General features: G+C 39.9%; 1 protein-coding gene across 1 annotated transcript in view; it reads left to right on the top strand.

Moving 5' to 3' along the window:
- Window positions 1-18,481, top strand: part of IFT122 (intraflagellar transport 122) — an 84,826-nt gene that overhangs the window by 25,339 nt on the left and 41,006 nt on the right. The window contains exons 14-15 of the mRNA XM_056855839.1: window positions 4,392-4,589; window positions 14,153-14,293. Coding sequence (XP_056711817.1) covers window positions 4,392-4,589; window positions 14,153-14,293 — 339 coding nt within the window. The remainder of the gene's footprint in view (window positions 1-4,391; window positions 4,590-14,152; window positions 14,294-18,481) is intronic.

An 18,481-nucleotide genomic window follows, 5' to 3' on the forward strand; every position in this document is an offset into this window, starting at 1 on the left:
TGGCCACGCCTCCTTTTCCATTCTAAAGAAGACCCTGAGTGTGTTAGGGAAGGATGACATTAAGTTGAATGGGTGTAATTCTTTCCTAGATTGCACTGTCTGCAAATCTGTTAAAAGCAGACGTAGTCCAGTGGCTAAGGTAAGCCAAAGGGTGGCAACCAGACCTCTGCAAATTGCTCATTTAGATCTCTGTGGTCCATTTCCTGAGAGTGTGTCTAAGAACCGGTACGCTTTATGTATTGTGGATGATTTCTCTCGTTATGGCTGGGTGTATCTGCTGAAGCAGAAAAGTGAGGCATGTCAAACCATCAAGTATTGGATTAAAAGGGTGGAAAGGCAGCTAGACCTCAAGGTATCCAGTATACAATCTGACAGAGGCGGTGAATTTGTCTCTAGTGCATTTACCCAGTGGTTAGAAAGCAAGGGAATTGAGCATAGATTGGCTAATCCCTGTGTTCCTCAGGAGAACGGTGTGGCTGAGAGGAGGACTGGTTATCTAAAGTCAATGTTGCAAGCTTTGATAGAGGATGCTAATCTAAAACCCAAGTTCTGGGGGGAAGGCATCAAGGTGGCTTGTTATTTGATTAATAGACTTTGGACCTCCAGCATTCCCTACAAGGCATTGTACAATAGAAATCCCTCTTTAAAGCATTTAAGAGTGTTTGGTACAAAGGCTTGGGTGAATATACCTTTAAAGAACCGCAGAGCAGGTGGCAAGAAATCCAAACCACTGATTTTTCTGGGATATCAGAATGCAGCAAAATCTTATCGCTTTGCTAATGATCAGAACCAGGTGTCTTTTAGCAAATCTGCGAACTTCGGAGAATCTTTTAATTGGCCACGCTTACATGGTAATGAGAAGGTTTCTGAAGAAGTTTTATTGCCGGCTAATGGACAGCCAGAGGCAGATGAAAGTGTTTTTCCTGAAGTTGTTGCAAGCAGGGAAACAGTAAAGGTTGAGACTCCAGAAGGAGGGGAGTCTAGTGCACGGTGGTCAGACGGTCAGACAGAAATAATAAAGGAGTACCTCCATCAAGATATGGTTTTGAAGAATGTGACTTAATCAACCACGTGTCTGTAATGGAACCTGAAAGTTACAAGCAGGTGCTTTCTCTTGGTGATAGAGAGAGAGATTTATGGCTGCAAGCCATGGGTGTGGAAATGAATGCTTTGAAGGAGCACAAGGTAATTACACCAGTGCATTTACCAAAGGGACAACCTGTGATAGGTTGCAGGTGGGTTTACAAACTCAAGCAGTTGGCTGATGGTACTGTACAAAGAAAAGCCAGACTAGTTTGTAAAGGGTTTGCTCAAAGGAGATTTGTTAACTTTGATGAAACTTTTTCACCCACAGTTCGTTGTGAAACCATTAAAACAGCCCTGGCAGTTGCAGGGTTGAAAGGTCTGAAGGTTTTCCATTATGACATTCAGACAGCTTATCTAAATGTACCTTTGGTAGAAGAAGTATACATGACTCAAATTCCAGGGTTTGAATTAAAGGAAGAAGGCAAAGTACTAAAGCTGAACAGAGCTTTGTATGGTTTGCATCAATCGGCCAGAGAGTGGCACAAATGTTTAATTGAGGCTGTTAAAAAGTTAGGCTTCACACAGAGTGTTGCTGATCCTTGTTTGTTTTCAAGGTGCACAGGTCAGAAGGAGTAATACGTGCTGATTTACGTGGATGATTTGTGTGTAATAACCAATAATGAGAGTGACCAGGAACAATTTCAGAAACAGCTTGGAGAACGCTTTAAACTGAAATGTTTGGGGGAGATAAGAAATTATCTTGGGGTAAAAATAAACAGAGACAGTAAAGGTGTTTTTTACTTGTCTCAAACAGAAAAAATAAAACAGTTGCTGGAAAGGTTTAGCATGCTTGATGCTAATGCAGCTGAAACCCCAATGGTCACAGGTTATTTATGTGAAGAGTCTCAGGAACAAGAAGAGTGTGACAAATCTCTGTATCAGTCCCTGATAGGAAGTTTGTTATATCTTGCTTGTTGGACTCGCCCAGACATATATGTCACCAAAGCAAAGTGACTGGAAAGCAGCTAAGCGTGTACTCAGATACCTGAAGGGATCTGTAAACAACCAGTTATGCTTGAATGCATGTAATGGGGAACTGACTGCGTATGCAGATGCATCATGGTCAGATCAGGGGAACGCAAAATCAACGACCGGGTATGTGTTGTATTTTGGTAAAGCACCCATACATTGGAAATCTGTAAAACAGTCATTTGTAGCCATGAGTTCATGTGAAGCAGAATATAGTGCTGTGAGTGAATGTATAAATCAGGTGGAATGGTTTGTCTATCTCATGAAGGAACTCAATGTGTCTGTACAATTACCAGTAAAGGTGTATACCGACAGTCAATCAGCGCTACAACTTGCGACTGAGCAAAACTTTAAAGGCAGAAGTAAGCATATAAGAATAAGATATGTCAATGTAATTGAATCTGTGAACAAAGGCTTGGTATGTATTGTAAAGTGTGCCAGTGCTGGTAATGTGGCAGATCTATTTACAAAAATTGTGGATTGCAATAGATTCATGAAACTAATCAAACTAATCTGAAATCCTTGAGAAGGAGTGTCAAGATTACAAGTCTGTCAGATAGTTTGACAGGTGCAGGATAGATCAGTGAGATCTAAGGATGATGTAATCAGCCTGGAAAGTACCTGGGGAGCTAGAGAAAGCTGGCCTGATCCAGTTAGAGCCAGGTGGTTGATGCAATGCATTAGCAATACCAGGATAATTGGATATCTACTGTGATTGGTGGCTGCGTCCACCAGGTGTATATAATGAAGTGAAACCGCAGTTCTATGCGGGATGTTATGAGCGGAGAGTGTGAAAGGAGTATCTGTATATATTTCTGCACTGTACAAATAAACTACATTTTTCTATGTGGCCGTGGACTTTCTGATGGGTATCCTGGACAAGACTGCTAATCCGCTTGGCTTCCGCGTCAAGGTGAGCAGCAGGCAGGCTCCAAAATTGGGATTGGTTTAGAACCAAAAAGTGTGCATCTTGCTGGCCAATTTGATTCTAACTGCCAGGAAGAAAACTTTAGATGGAAAAAGTGACACACCAAAGGCTAGAGGGTGAGTGAATAATCCAGTCGCTGCCTACTCTGGAGGGTGGACAAAGAACCGGTGTGAGCTGATGATCATATCTTGGGGAAATAGTAGGCTGAAGTTAGGGATGATTGCTGACTAGATCTTTCTGTGCATTAAGAATGTGTTATCATAGCTTAATTGCCTACATTTTTGAGTGGGGAAGGGACTTACTCACTTACCTCCCATGTAGAACTATTCTGGCTGCTTCCCTGTTGTCAGACTGGTAAGTGGCTTCAGGCTGAATGCAATTTTTGCTGGAGCCCCATCTTAATTTTACTGAAATACAGGGGTTCCCTTATTTGCCCTGGTATTATCTACTGCAGTTGGCAATCCTGGAAGGTTCAAGGTCTGATCATGCCTATGAGACCAGCATGCTTACAAATATTGAAAGGTATGCTCTCATTCTCAAGTTTCAGTGAATGTGTTAGGGGCAGGCCAGCTGGTGCAATTCCGCTTTGTTCCATTTGCAGTCCCTTTTGCAGGGTGATAACTTTTGAACAGTCCAGTTATATCCATTGCATGTATGAACAAGGGATTGCAGAAAAGTGGGTTAAAAATGGGAAGGTGGGGGGGGAGAGACGTGTTTTTAGCTCTGCTTTTGAGAGCAGCACTAACCAGTTGCAAGAAGCACCAGGGGAAAACAGGGACCTTGGACTATCATAAGAACGTAAGAACATAACAACAAAGGCCATGCTGGATCAGACCAAGGTCCATCAAGTCCAGCAGTCTGTTCACAGAGTGGCCAATTAGGTATATCCAGATCAACAGCTGTCTATAGCCTTCATAATGTAAAAAAGTGATAGGTTTGGAATACCAGTAACATACTTCACTTAGGCCAAGCAAGTGTACAATATGTATGTTTAGAAAACCTTTTCATGCCAGAATCAAAGAGTGAAAAACAGTACTGCTAGTTAGGGTACAATTTATTATTGTTCCAACATAGGTGATATGTAAGAACCAGATGAACTTCTATGCCAATCTCAGAGAAATGCCAAAAGCTGTGTATGTCTGCAAACTTATCATCTGTCTAATTACCATTCACTTCACTGGAGCATAAGCATCAAGTAAACTGTTTTCATGGCAAACAGATTTATTTCAGTTTAGCAAGCATTTAATTACAGGCTATATCTTTCTAAACACAAACATAAAAATGCACACATGTACTTTTGACTCCAACACAATCGCTTAGCCTAAATGAAAACTGTCCACTTCTTATGAAAATGCAGTTAATTATTTGTTGCATGTTGGTTTAATAATCTGTTCCATGTGCCCATTAGGAACCCAATGCTAATAGCGTGGCTTGGAACACACAGTGTGAGGATATGCTCTGCTTCTCCGGCGGGGGATATCTCAACATCAAAGCAAGCAGCTTTCCTGTCCATCAGCAAAAACTTCAGGGCTTTGTGGTGGGATACAACGGCTCCAAAATTTTCTGTCTCCATGTTTTTTCCATGACTGCTGTTGAAGTGCCGCAGGTAATCTTGTTCAGTTAATTTCTTTGCATTGGTGGATCCCAAAATTATTTCAATTGCTCCTTATGTGGACCAGATCAGCATGCTCCAAAGGTGTTGATTCATTCACCACAGTCTCTTGGCCCATCCTCATGATTTAAGAACATAAGAAAGGCCCATGCTGGATCAGACCAAGGTCCAGCAGTTCACACAGTGGCCATCCAGCTACCCCCACTTTCATTTATATCCTGTAGTATTTTGTTATGTGTATTTATTTACCAAATTTGTGTTCCACCTTCCTGGCCAATCAGAGCAACCAAAGTGGCTAACAGTTACAATAACGCAATTCCTAAAAAAAATCCATAAAAACCAAAACATAAATATATATTAAAAGCACATAAAACTGTACTTAAAACATAGAGCAGCAAGGGCGGATCGTTAAGGGGATGCCAGACAAAACAAAAAACTTCAACCACTGGTGGAAGACAATGACAAAAGGGGACAGACTAGTATTTCTGGAGAGAGAGTTCCACAGTTTTTGTACCATGGCCGAGAAGGCCCTCTCCCGGGTTGCTGCCCGCTTAATCTCAGAAGGTGGGGGCACCTGAGGAAGAGCCTTGGAAAGTGACCTTAGTGGTCAGGTAGGCCCTGATCTGGATGGCCCAGGCTAGCCTGATCTTGTCAGATCTCAGAAGCTAAACAGGGTCAGCCCTGGTTAGTATTTGGATGGGAGACCACCAAGGAATGCCAGGGTTGCTGTGCAGAGGAAGGCACTGGCAAACTACCTCTATTAGTCTCTTGCCTTGAAAACCCCATAAGGGGTCGCCATAAGTCGGCTGCGACTTGACAGCACTTCACACACACACAGGCTTATATAGGTTGTCCTTCAAGTATGCTAGTCCCAAGCTGTATAGGGCTTTAAAGGGCAACACCAGCACCTTGAGTTGGGCTTGGAAACAAATGGGGAGCAACTGAAGATGGGCTAAGACTGGAGTAGTATTAGTAGCAGTATTGCATTGTAATAGTAGTATTGCATTCAGGCATTTACTATTGATAGTGGCTGGGATCCAGCATCCCACATGGCTTTTGTCCACACAGGTACTGTGATCCCCAGCATAGCCTTTTTGGGTGGTCAAAGGGGACACCATTTTTCATCCATGGAAAAGTTGGTTTGATCCAAGCCATGTTAGTAAACAGTAAAAGTGGTTTGTCCCCAGTATAGATGTTGTCCCTAATAAATGGATGTTCTTGGGACTTCCGGTGGCGTCGCTGGGGTGAGTGCCACGTTTGCCAAGGAGCTCCTGGGTGAAATCCAAGTTTGCGTTAACTTTGGGGAGTTTTATACACCCCAACCCGACCCTTGCAAGTGGGTTGGATAGCAGGAATTCCCTGCAGCCCCTTTTTGCAGTTTGACCTCCTAAATACTCCGAGGGAGCTTCCATAAGTCCCCCGGAGTTTTAGATGCCGGTCCTACCTGGGCACTGAGGGAAAGAAATTGCCAAAACGCAACTTCGGCATAAGACTCTACCCTCCACCACCTTATAACCAACATAAGGACTACTTTAAGATAAGAACCTCACCTCTAGATGCCCAAGTGAGTACACAAGAATCCCTCGTTTCTTACTGGCGTTACCGAATAACCGGGGGGGTAAATGAAGATATTCCCAGTACCCTTACTCCTCCCTTAATTGAATCGGATAAGTTTGACTTATAAATCCACCAGGACTGGAGACAGGAGCCTTATCAAGTTGATCAGCTTAAATCAAAACAAAGAGTTAGAAGGATGCTTATGAGACGGACTAAAATCTTTACCAATGAGAAGCAACCTAGAGGGAAGGGGAGGGAGAATTACTCGCTGAGTTTCTGGTGAAAAAGGACTTCCTGCCACGTTTGCATAACAAGGGATTCCTTGGACCGGAAGACCCTCTATACCACCCTCTCTATCATCTGATCCACAACAACAGGAAGTAAGTCGTAGGACCGGATACACGTCGCACTCGAGCAACATAGAAATAATTCCTGAAGGAAACAACCATCGAGAAGAGGCGGTAGAAGGTCCGCGGCGAAATCAACTTCCGGAATACTTCCTGGTTTGATCCGACCTAGAGCGTCCGGCAAAACTCGCTGGTATTCCAAATCTTTAACAAGCTGTTTTAAAGTGAAACCTGGACCTTTTCAATTCGGAAAAACTGTTAAGCTGATCATTGAACCATTCTTTATCAACTACAAGCCAGAGGGCCCTATCTGACGACATGTATTTTACCAGCCTTATTTCAATGTAAATGTCTAAATCTCGCCCCCGTTCTGGTTCATTACATAGCCCTGCCTACACAAAATTGAAAGACACCGCTCAAACCTTAACTATGGATAAGAAATTACAAGACATGTTAGCCAAACAAACAGAAGCAACAACTAAGCAGTTTGAACAGATGTCAACACAGATGGCACAGCTGACTTCTATGATGACAAATCTTGGACAAGCATCTCAAGCTATTAACCAGAAACTGGATGTGGTTACAGAAGACCTCAAAGAGGTAAAGACCCAAATGAACACTATGAAGATGGATATGCAAACAATGGACTTATCAATTAAGAAAGTGATGGAAGAACACAAGGATACAAAGAAAAAATTAGTAAGCCAAGAAAAACAGATTGAAACAATACAAACTAATCAGACAGCAGCCAAGGACCAGATAGCCATGATGGAGATGAGAGTAAGAGAAACCAACCTTCATCTGCGCAATTTACCAGATATGATGGGAGATAACAAAGAAACTGTAGTTCCAAATCTGGCTTACTTATTTCAAATAGAAGAACAAGTGTTGAACCAAGCCATTAGCAGAGTTTATAGAATACCATTACCTGCCAGAATGAAAAGATCTAAACCAAGAGATCTCATGATTGTTTTTTATGATACAAGGATTAAGGATAGGATCATGAAGATCCATTATGACAACCTGGTTTCTGCAGGAGATACTCCTCTAATTCTTTTAAAGGACATACCAAGACATTTACTCTCACAGAGGAACAATTACAAAGAATTTGTGTCTGTTTTGAAAGCTAATGGTATTAAATATCGTTGGATTATGCCACAAGGCTTGGCCTTCACTTACAAAGAAATGAAAATGACAATCTTATCACCAACAGATGTGGGAAAATTTTTGAGGAAATATAAGACAGAACTTAAAGGATTAACCTTGGAACAAAAGGAAGAGGAAGAAGAAGAAGAAGAGGAATCACAGGGAGCAGAGGGAGGTGCTGAGTTATAGACTGAATATTTTGCTTCAATAATTATTACACCATGGCAAAAGTAATTTCTTGGAATGTGAACGGTTTGAATGAAAAAACTAAACGGGCTAGAATTTTTAAATATTTACAGAAATACAAATACTCCCTAATTTGTTTGCAAGAGACTCATATAACAACAAAGCATAAAAGATACCTGGATAGATAAGTGCTTGGACAAGCATTTGTCGCATCGGCTAAAACAAAAACAAAGGGAGTAGTGATATATGCTCACTCTAGCCTTAGTCCTGAATTACTGTACAAAGACGATGAAGGGAGAATTGTAATTATCAAAACCAAAATATTGGGGCAAAAGACGATTGTGGTAGGAATATATGCACCCAATGAAGGAAAAGCAAAATTTTATGGACAACTACATGAACTGATTTCCCAATATGCAAATGATCAGATTCTTTTGATGGGTGACTTTAATGGTGTTATCCTCTCAACTTTGGATAAAAAATCAAAAGCAAAAGACGAAAATGAAGGATGTCTGCCTAAAACCTTCTTCACCATGGCTTCGGAACCGGAAATACAAGACATCTGGAGAACAATTAATACAACAGCTAAAGAATATACTTATTATTCAGCAAGACATGATTCACACTCCAGGATAGATATGATATGGGCTAGTAAATCTATTTTTACGCAACTACGTAAAATTTAAATTGTACCAGAACTTTTTCTGATCACAATCCAATTACATTTGAATGGAACAATAAACAAGCATTTAGATGGCGATTAAATGATAAACTTTTAAAGGACAATAAGATTCAAAAAGAACTACAGGACCTAATTAAAGATTTTTTTGAAATTAATCTTAATGGGGAAACTTCGCTAAATACAGTTTGGGATGCATTCAAAGCTGTTCTAAGAGGATTCATGATACAGAAACACACGGCGTGGAAGAAAACCCAACTACAACTTACCAATAATATACTCTGCGATTTACAAAATCTGGAGCAAAAACTTGTTATGGCTCTATATGAAGAAGAGAAAAATGACATACAAATGAAGATTTCTGTATCTAAACACCAACTAAATTTGATAATAATGGAGGAAATGAACAAAAATTTAAAATCTGCTAAACAAAAATATTTTGAACATGCTAATAAACCTGGAAATTTTTTAGCAACCCAACTGAAAGATTCATTTCAAAAGAAAATTATAACGAAAATCCAATCCGCTAAAGGACCAGTTTATACAACTACGGATATACAAAAAGAATTTGTTTCATTCTATATTAAGTTATATCAGAAAGAAAATATCTCAAAAAAGAAAATAGACAAGTTTTTAAATTCAATACAGATGAATGTCCTTTCAAAGACCCAACAAGAATGGAAAAATGCTCCAATTACAAAGGAGGAACTAAAAGAAGCAATAATGAAACAAAAAACGGATAAGACACCAGGACCAGATGGAATTACTGCACTATTTTATAAAACATTCAGTGACAATTTAGTGAATTTTTTTGTATTACTTTGTAATACAATTTTGGATAAGGGAGCATCCCCAGAGACTTGGTCACATGCATTTATATCGTTGATACCTAAGGAAGGAAGAGATCCAGAAAAAACTTCAAACTATAGACCTATTTCGCTGTTAAATGTGGATTATAAGATCTATGCTTCGGTCTTATCGAATAGGATAAAGCATTTTATTAAGGACCTTATACATGAAGACCAAGCAGGTTTTGTTCCAGGAAGGCAAATTAAAGATAATATAAGAGTTTTATTAGACTCATTGGAATATTATGACCAGAATATTCAACAAACGGCGGCCTTTGTATTTCTGGACGCAGAGAAAGCTTTTGATATGGTCTCCTGGGATTTTATGAAAAAGATATTGGAAAAATTAAATTTTGGAGACCGCTTCTTGAGAGGTATATCGGCCATATACACATCCCAACAGGCAAAAATTTTGGTGAATGAATCGATGTCTGATAATTGTTCAATTAAGAAAGGAACCAGACGGATGTCCCCTGTCTCCATTATTATTTTTGTTGGTGTTGGAATCACTATGTTGTAAGCTAAGGAGTATAGAGGACATTCGCGGATTAAAAATTAAAAAACATGAATTCAAATTGAGAGCATTCGCGGATGACCTTCTGTTAATTTTGGAGAACCCAACACAATCAATGAAGATATTGCTGGAAACTTTGGACGACTTTGGAAGTGTATCGGGGTTTAAAGTTAACCAAGAAAAAACAAAGACAATATTTAAGAATTTACCAGAAACAGAACAGCAGGAATTTATATCATATACAGGTTGGGACAAGGCTAATAAGGTCAAATATTTGGGAATCTGGATCTCTGCGAAGAATAAAGAATTGATAACTAATAACTATCTTAAATTATGGGATAAAATAAAAACTGACATGATCATTTGGTCAAATAAAAAGCTGTCACTTTGGGGACGTATATCAACAGTCCAAATGAATATTTTACCAAGGATGCTTTTCTTATTCCAAAATTTGCCTATAATATCACATGTTAAATATTTTGATACTTGTAGGAAAGACGTATTAAATTTCATCTGGCAAGGGAAAAAGCCGAGGATTGCTTACAAACACTTGGTGGACTCTAAAGTTAGAGGAGGTTTAGCATTACCTAATTTTCAACTTTATGCTGAAGCGGCCGCTTTAGTATGGCTAAAGGACTGGATGAACTTATCTAACTCGCGTTTGTTAGATCTTGAAGGTTTTAACAATATAAGTGGACGGCATGGCTATTTGTGCTTTGGTAAAATCAAGATACAAGCATCATTTCGTAACCATATAATCAGGTCCTCCTTATTTCATACTTGGATGAGATATAAACATATTCTTGAACCAGTAACACCGATGTGGATATCACCTCAAGAAATGTTGACATTACGCCCACTTAGATTGGACAAATTTATCACCTACCAAGAGTTAATTAACTGGGAAGGGGAAAAAAACTCACTAAAAAACTTTCAGTTACTTAAAGACGATTTACAATGGCTTCAATATCATCAAATTAAATCAGTATTTACACAAGATATGAAGGATGGATTCCCTAAAGAAAAATTGCCTTTTCACAGGATGTTATTAGATAATAACACTCAACTGATTTCTAAAATGTATAATCTTCTTTTAACAATTTATTGTGAGCAGGAAATAATTAAACCAACAATGATTAACTGGGCTCAAACTGTGGGACATAATATTGCTTTAAATAAATGGGAAAGATTATGGGCGAAAGACCTGAAAGGAATAAATGCGCAGTCAATTCGAGAAAATATATATAAAATGATGTATAGATGGCATTTAACACCTAAGAAGATTGCAAGGATTTATAAAGTGACATCCCCTAAATGTTGGAAATGTAATAAAGAAATTGGTTTTTTTATCATATGTGGTGGACCTGTGATAAAGCTAAGGAGTTTTGGGATATGATTTATAATGAAGTAAGACTGATAGTACAAAAAAATATACCAGAAATGATGCTACTAAGCATGATACCTGATGACTTGTTAACACAAAGGACTTTTCTGATTTATGCTACAACAGCGGCAAGATTGCTCTTTGCAGCGAAATGGAAAGGGGCAGAAATCCCAGAGAAAAAAGACTGGATTTTGAAAATGTTTGAACTGGTGGAAATGGCAAAACTTACAGCCATTTTAAATCAAAAAGACAATGCACAATTTATGGGGGAATGGGAGGCTTGGATGAAATATTGTGATTATGAATTAGGACTGGGGGAAATGGAAGACTACCTTTTAATCTGATCTAAACGATACTATTAATATCAAGAACTACAATTAATTATACTTATAGAATATGTTATATGAAACTTAACTGAGATATAAGAAGATCAGACCAATCACGACGGGTTAGAATACTTTATTAAGAGGCGGACGGAGGTGATGGGGAAGTCGAAAAATTTGGTAGCTTATTTGGTAGCTTATAACGTATATAAGAAATTACAACAACATCTAGTTAGGATTTAGAATTACATGTTACCATTATTGTTGTTTGTTAATATGGGAAATTTGTATTATAAAATCCAATAAAATTTTAATTAAAAAAAAAGGATGTTCTTAACAAAACAATATTTTTTTCATGATAGACATAACTAAAACTGTACCAGCTGAAGTAGTGAATATAGTGTTTGGTGAACTGCCAAATTTTCCCAAGTACAATAATAATAGTTATTGACTTCTAGGGAACCATGAACACATGTTAATGACACCTTCGTTTTCATGCTTGAAAAGAAATGTGATGGGAGTGAAATTAGGACTTGATTCATGATTCGCCTTCCATGTATATTCACAACGGACTAACATTAGCCGAAGGAATGTAGAACTGGGGGTGAAATTTAACTCTCCTGAGCATACATGATCAAAAGATCTCTAGTAAATGCTGTTCCTAGAACAAAAAGGGATTTACAAGTTTTTGCATTTCCCACTTGGCTTTTATTTAAAAGAAGTAAAAGTGGCCAGTCAGAAAGAATGTAGGAGGTAGTGCTATACAAAGGTTTGGCTTGAATCCGGTGGTGGTCACTATTTGAAATAAACATTTGAGAAAAAGCAGACAAAACTAAGAGGCATTCCACATTCCTTAGAGGAGAGAATTATGAATTAAAATGAACTTGATAAATTGGATTTTAGTCTCGTAGCCCTGTATGGTGGATTAGGTTATGAAAGAGTGACCCAGGGACATCCAATGAGCTTCATTGCTGAGTGGAGGTTTGAACCTAGATCTCTCCCAAGTCCTAACCTGACACTGTAGCCACTACACCACACTGACAGATTTACCACAAAAGAAAGCATGTGCCAAATATCTATTTTAGTTAATCTAGAAAGAGACTACTTTAATCAGCTGTAGTCCTGTTTTAAAACTGTCTTTTCAGATGTTTCATTTTGCCAGTATGGGGATGAGCAGTCCAATGACCATCATAGAGTTGGAAAGGGCCCTATAGGCCATCTAGTCCAACCCCCTGCTTAATACAGGATCAGCCTAAATCATCCCTGACAAGTGTTTGTCCAGCTGTTGCTTGAAGATGGCCAGGGAGGGGGAGCTCACCCTCTCCCTAGGTTGCTGATTCCACTGTTTAACAACTCTTACTATAAAAAATGTTGATCCTAATATCCAGCCGGTACCTTTCCACCTGCAATTTAAACCCATTATTGCGAGTCCTATCCTCTGCTGCCAACAGGAACAGCTCCCTGCCCTCCTCCAAGTGACAGCCCTTCAAACACTTAAAGAGAGCAATCATGTCCCCCCTCAACCTCCTCTTTTCCAGACTAAACCAGCATGGTATAGTGGTTAAGAGCGGTGGTTTGGAGCGGTGGACTCTAATCTGGAGAACCAGGTTTGATTCCCCACTCCTCCATGTGAGCGGCAGACTCTTAATCTGGTGAACTGGTTTGGTTTCCCCACTCCTACACACGAAGCCAGCTGGGTGACCTTGGGCTAGTCACAGCTCTCTTACAGCTCTCTCAGCCCCACCTACCTCACAGGGTGTCTGTTGTGGGGAAGGGAAGGTGATTGTAAGCCGGTTTGATTCTTCCTTAAGTGGGAGAGAAAGTTGGCATATAAAAACCAACTCTTCTCCTCCTCAACTCCCTCAGCCTTTCCTTCTTTGGGAAGTGATACAATGAAGATGGACAATATGTGCACTTTGTATCCAGCAAGTGATGTGCACACCGGCTTCCTTAATAGAATTAGGGAATGAAATGCAGAAGTATCTTCCTATTCCACCGTTCTTTGGTTTGGCTCTTAAGGTGCTAATACCAGGGGCACTTCCACTGGTGCTATATTTTAATCAGTTCCCCTCCCCTTGCAGGCACCCTATGTTGTGCTTCAAAAGTTTTGATTCCCCCTCACCCTCAGCAGGAGCTGTGTTTTGGGGAATATAACAGTGGGCTACAGTGGGAAAGTGATCAGTAGGAAAATTTGGTGCTTGCGGTACTTAGGATCCAGCCCCATAATTTTGGTTGTTAGACTGGGTTAGATCCTACCAACTTTCCTGTTGGTCCAAGAGTGAGGAAATGCCCCCATAAGGCTATGCTGGAGTAGTGGGATCCATATGGACAAATAACCATGTGGGACTGCTGCAGCGAGAAGGAGAATTGGGCGGGATTGCCCCCTTCCCTCTTGCACCAGCAGAAAAACGTGGTTTTTTGGCCATTTCTACAATGGAATCTTAACAAATAAAAGGGATCTTATTTGCCCAACAGATACATCATGTTCATAGGATAGCAAGTAATTTTGATTGTGTGATTTAGAAAACGTCACTGTCTTGACACTTATCTTTGTTTCAAATGAAAACTTACAGTCGGCACCCATGTATCAATACCTGGAAAGAAAACTGTTCAAAGAAGCCTATCAGATCGCTTGTTTAGGAGTAACTGATGCAGACTGGAAAGAACTGGCTATGGAAGCTTTAGAGGGACTTGAATTCGAAACGGCTAAGAAGGTAAAGCACTTTAGTTCATCTCTGTCTTCTGTAACATATTAATGTGTTTTAAGTAAAATAGCACAGGCATGTTCTGCTTTGTCACTAGGAACAGTGAGTTGTACATTTCAAAATTTATTGGAGTTGGCAAAAATGCATAATATATTTGTGTCCATTTCTGTTTGCAGAATAGCTAATTCATTGACTTGAGGTTATAACATGTTTTTGTTTTTAATTCTTTGATATCTAAAATGCAGATTGGCTTTCTTAATTCTTTTTCAACAGCAGAGATAATTATTGGTTATAATTAAGTTCAGTTAGAATAGTACTCTCACTTTGAGAAAAATACCTTGTTAGATTTGAGTCCAGTAGCATCTTAGAGACCAATGAGATTTTCAAGGTATAAATTTCAAGAGTCAAAGCACCCTTCGTCAGGTGTCTAATGATGGGAGCTTTGACTCTCGAAGCTTATACCCTGAAAATGGTTGGTGTCTAAGGTGCTACTGGAGTCGAATCTGACTGTTCTACTACAGACCAACACGGCTACCCTCTGGAACTAAACATATCCTGGTTTAGTCTTGTACTGCCTTTGTTTACCACAGTGTGGCACTAAAGATTTGTTTAGCTAAAATACAGTTTTGCTAAAATACAGTAAACCCGTTATTATTTTTTATTTGTTTGCTGCTCTTCTCTCCAGTGTGAATCACATTGGCTTTGAATGTAGGCTTTGTATTCATTTTCTAATATCTTCCTCAGCATAGTTTTGGACATCTCCTTTGCGTGTTCTCCCACAGAAATGGGATACACAAGTTTAGTTTTAAATGCCATTGTCCTCATGTACATCTCTCCTGACATCTGGTGCACACGTGTCTCCCCATTGGGGGGCATTTCTAGAGCTACATGGGTTCAATTTTGGGGATTCTAAACAGACTTACTTACACTTACTCTCATTTTTTTTAATTTAAAGTCTCTCTGAAGCCTCTCTTTTATTACTGGGTGTGTAAACCCCTTATGGGGTTTTCCAGGCAAGAGACTTAGCAGAGGTGGTTTGCCAGTGCCTTCCTCTGCACAGCAACCCTGGTATTCCTTGGTGGTCTCCCATCCGAATACTAACCAGGGCTGACCCTGCTGAGCTTCCGAGATCTGACGAGATCAGGCTAGCCTGGGCCATACAGGTCAGGGCCTTTTATTAGTAGGTCACATTAAAACCCTTTTTTCTCTTTGGCCAATGTGCCTCCTTTTTTGAGTTATATTTGAGGTAGCAATAGCATCTAAATAGTGTTTTCAGTTTCGTAGAAAAAGATATTTGTCTTTCTCCTCGGACAGTGTCCTGTTAGTGAAAGACAATATTTTGAGTTTTTGTCTAAATATTATTTTAAATACAGAACTATGTAAAATGTACAAGGGAGGAAACAAAATGCATGGGCTGGACTCAAAACACAAGATGATGTGTGCTTCTGCCCTTGTAAGGAGGAGGGAATGATTTCTGCTGATCCCCCCACCCCCAATTCCCTCCTTGTATCCCCCATCCCCAAGCATCCCCCAGCCCTGCAGAGTGAATTTTGGATAAGGGGTGGGATCAAAGGTGACTGCAGTAGAAAGAGGGAAGCGGCAAAAACATATTTTTGGAGTCAACTCCATCTTTTTTTAATAGTCTTTTTCAACAAGCTTAGAATGTCTCTAGTTTATATTTTGTACTATATAGGCATTTTATAAGTACATTTACACCCGTTTGCAAAGAAGAATTCACAAAATGTATTAATTCTGGTACTTATAGGGTACTTAATGCTCTGGAATTAATATACTATATGAAATTTCATATGCAAATGGATGCAATTTAAAGCAATGCTTTGAAACTATTAAGTGATACCCTTTACTTAAGTAGAAGATTAATGTGAACGGAAGCAGCTTCTAGGACACCAAACACTTGTTTCATTTAAATTGCTGTTGTGTAAACAGCATATGTAAACTTATGTACACAAGAAATGTTAAAAATACTTATTTTAACAGTTTTCAGGACTGTAAATAGCTGTGATTGATTTATTTTCTTGAGCTTCCATTTTAGTTCTTACTTTGGAATCTGGGGGTTTAGCAAATCCTTATTTCTTCATTTATATGTCCCACTTTCAGTGTTCAAGGGGAGGGACTGTGGTTCAGTGGTAGAGCATCTGCTTGGCATGCAGAAGGTCCAAGGTTTGTAGGGTTGCCAGGTCCCTCTTTGCAACCAGCGGGAGGTTTTTTGGGCGGAGCCTGAGGAGGGTGGGGTTTGGGAAGGGGAGGGACTTCAATGCCATAGAGTCCAATTGCCAAAGCGGTCATTTTCTCCAGGTGAACTGATCTCTGTCAGCTGGAGATCAGTTGTAATAGCAGGAGATTGCCAGCCAGTACCTGGAGGTTGGCAACCCTACAGGTTCAATCCCCGGCATCTCCAGTTAAAGGGACTAGGCAAGTAGGTGATGTGAAAGACCTCCGCCTGAGACCCTGGAGAGCCGCTGCCGGTCTGAGTAGACAATACTGACTTTGATGGACCAAGAGTCTGATTCAGTCTAAGGCAGCTTCATGTGTTCAACAAGAATTTTAAAAAGTAACAGTAAAACATTTTTGAGTTGGAATACAAAAAGTGACCAAAAAAGTTTCATATTGGTAGCAGTATAAATCCATAATCAGAAAGCTGTGAGCTTTTCAGTCTCCACATTCCTGAGGAAATAGATATAGCTAATGAAGATGGAAATTGACATGGTTCTACACCTGTATGCAAAACTACTGAGGGATTTGTTGGAAGTGAAGGACTTTGCGCTGTCTCTTGTCCCCCTTTGGAGTTGCAGGTTAAGACTAGTGAGTCAGAGAGATAGAGGGGACAAAACACTGGGGCATCCTTTCTCTTCTGCTCTGACCTATCCCTTTGATATGTAGATTGCTACTCTTAGGGAAACTTCCTTCCTTCCAGTTTCTTCCCCACCTCCTCACACACACTGGCACTCTTCTCCATCTTGCCACCTTGAGGGAAGGACACATGTCCTGGATCTCCCTCCATCCTAGTTAGTTAGAATCGATAGGCAACTGTACTTTATCCTATCCAGAAATGGATTTCGTACAACAATTGAAGTATATTAGTTGAATAGACAAAAGGCTCCTAGCAGTTTTGTTCCTGGCACACACAGAGGTTTGGATGGGCTTCTCTGCGCACAACAGCCTTTGTGCACTCTGCTAATTTAACAGGGATTTGGGCATAACAAAGCCCTCACAATCCAACAGGATTTCCATGTCAGATTCAGTATATTGAACTGGGACCTCCTCAGAAACTGCCAGTGCAGATATCACAAAGAACCCTGGCTGAATATTCTCTTGCAGCGTTATACATACCAAAAACTGGAGTGCACCATTTTGCTTCTGAAACATTCTCGTGAAGACTCCCACAGTGTATTAGGCAATCCTCAAGGTAATAAAAGCATAGGTAATGGTAGCCCACTGCAATGTTCTAAAAGTACAGTGCAGAGGGCTCTCCTAGGCAAAAACATCACATAGCTTTCCAGTAAGAAAACTATGTGCAGGAGAAATATAGTGTTGAAAAGTACCTGAGAGATCTCGATGGACCAGCAGAACTGAATTGCCCCGGTTACCCTCTGGAAGAAGATTATCCCCCAGGGGGTTATTAGTGTTAACTCTGATCAAGTTCTGGGTTTGAAGCCAGATGGAAGGAAGTGGATGAAAGATGTGTTACCCAGAAAGGCTAGATTTTCTCTGCTACCACATAGTTACTTTCTGAAAAGGCAAGGTTAGAAATTGGTCTAAAATTAGGTGGATCATCAGTACTTAATAGATTTCTTGGGCAGTGATTTGAGAAGGTGGTAGTTAACCCCAATCCAGTGGAATTGGGATGATTATGGCTGAAAATTGCACAACTTGCCCCAGCCAGCTGGGAAGGTGCATTGATCTGCAAACAATAGTACGCTGCTGGCTTTTCTCACCCTTGCTTCTTTCTCTGTATTCCTCTCTCTGCAATGTATTGGTTGATTTGCTGAGTATATATTTCACTTGAAATCCAATTGTAGAAAACCCCTTTGCCCCACCTGATCTTAAAAAGAATTTATTTAGAGCATGTTCCCCTACTTCAGCAGAATATATCAAGTGTGCCAAGAGCTGGAGCCTTGTAAACACATGGCTGTGAATCAAAGGAGCCAAATCTGAGAAGTGCACATGGCATTGGGG

The sequence above is a fragment of the Euleptes europaea genome, chromosome 1 (genome assembly GCF_029931775.1).
Source record: "Euleptes europaea isolate rEulEur1 chromosome 1, rEulEur1.hap1, whole genome shotgun sequence".
In the NCBI taxonomy this organism is placed as follows: Eukaryota; Metazoa; Chordata; class Lepidosauria; order Squamata; family Sphaerodactylidae; genus Euleptes; species Euleptes europaea.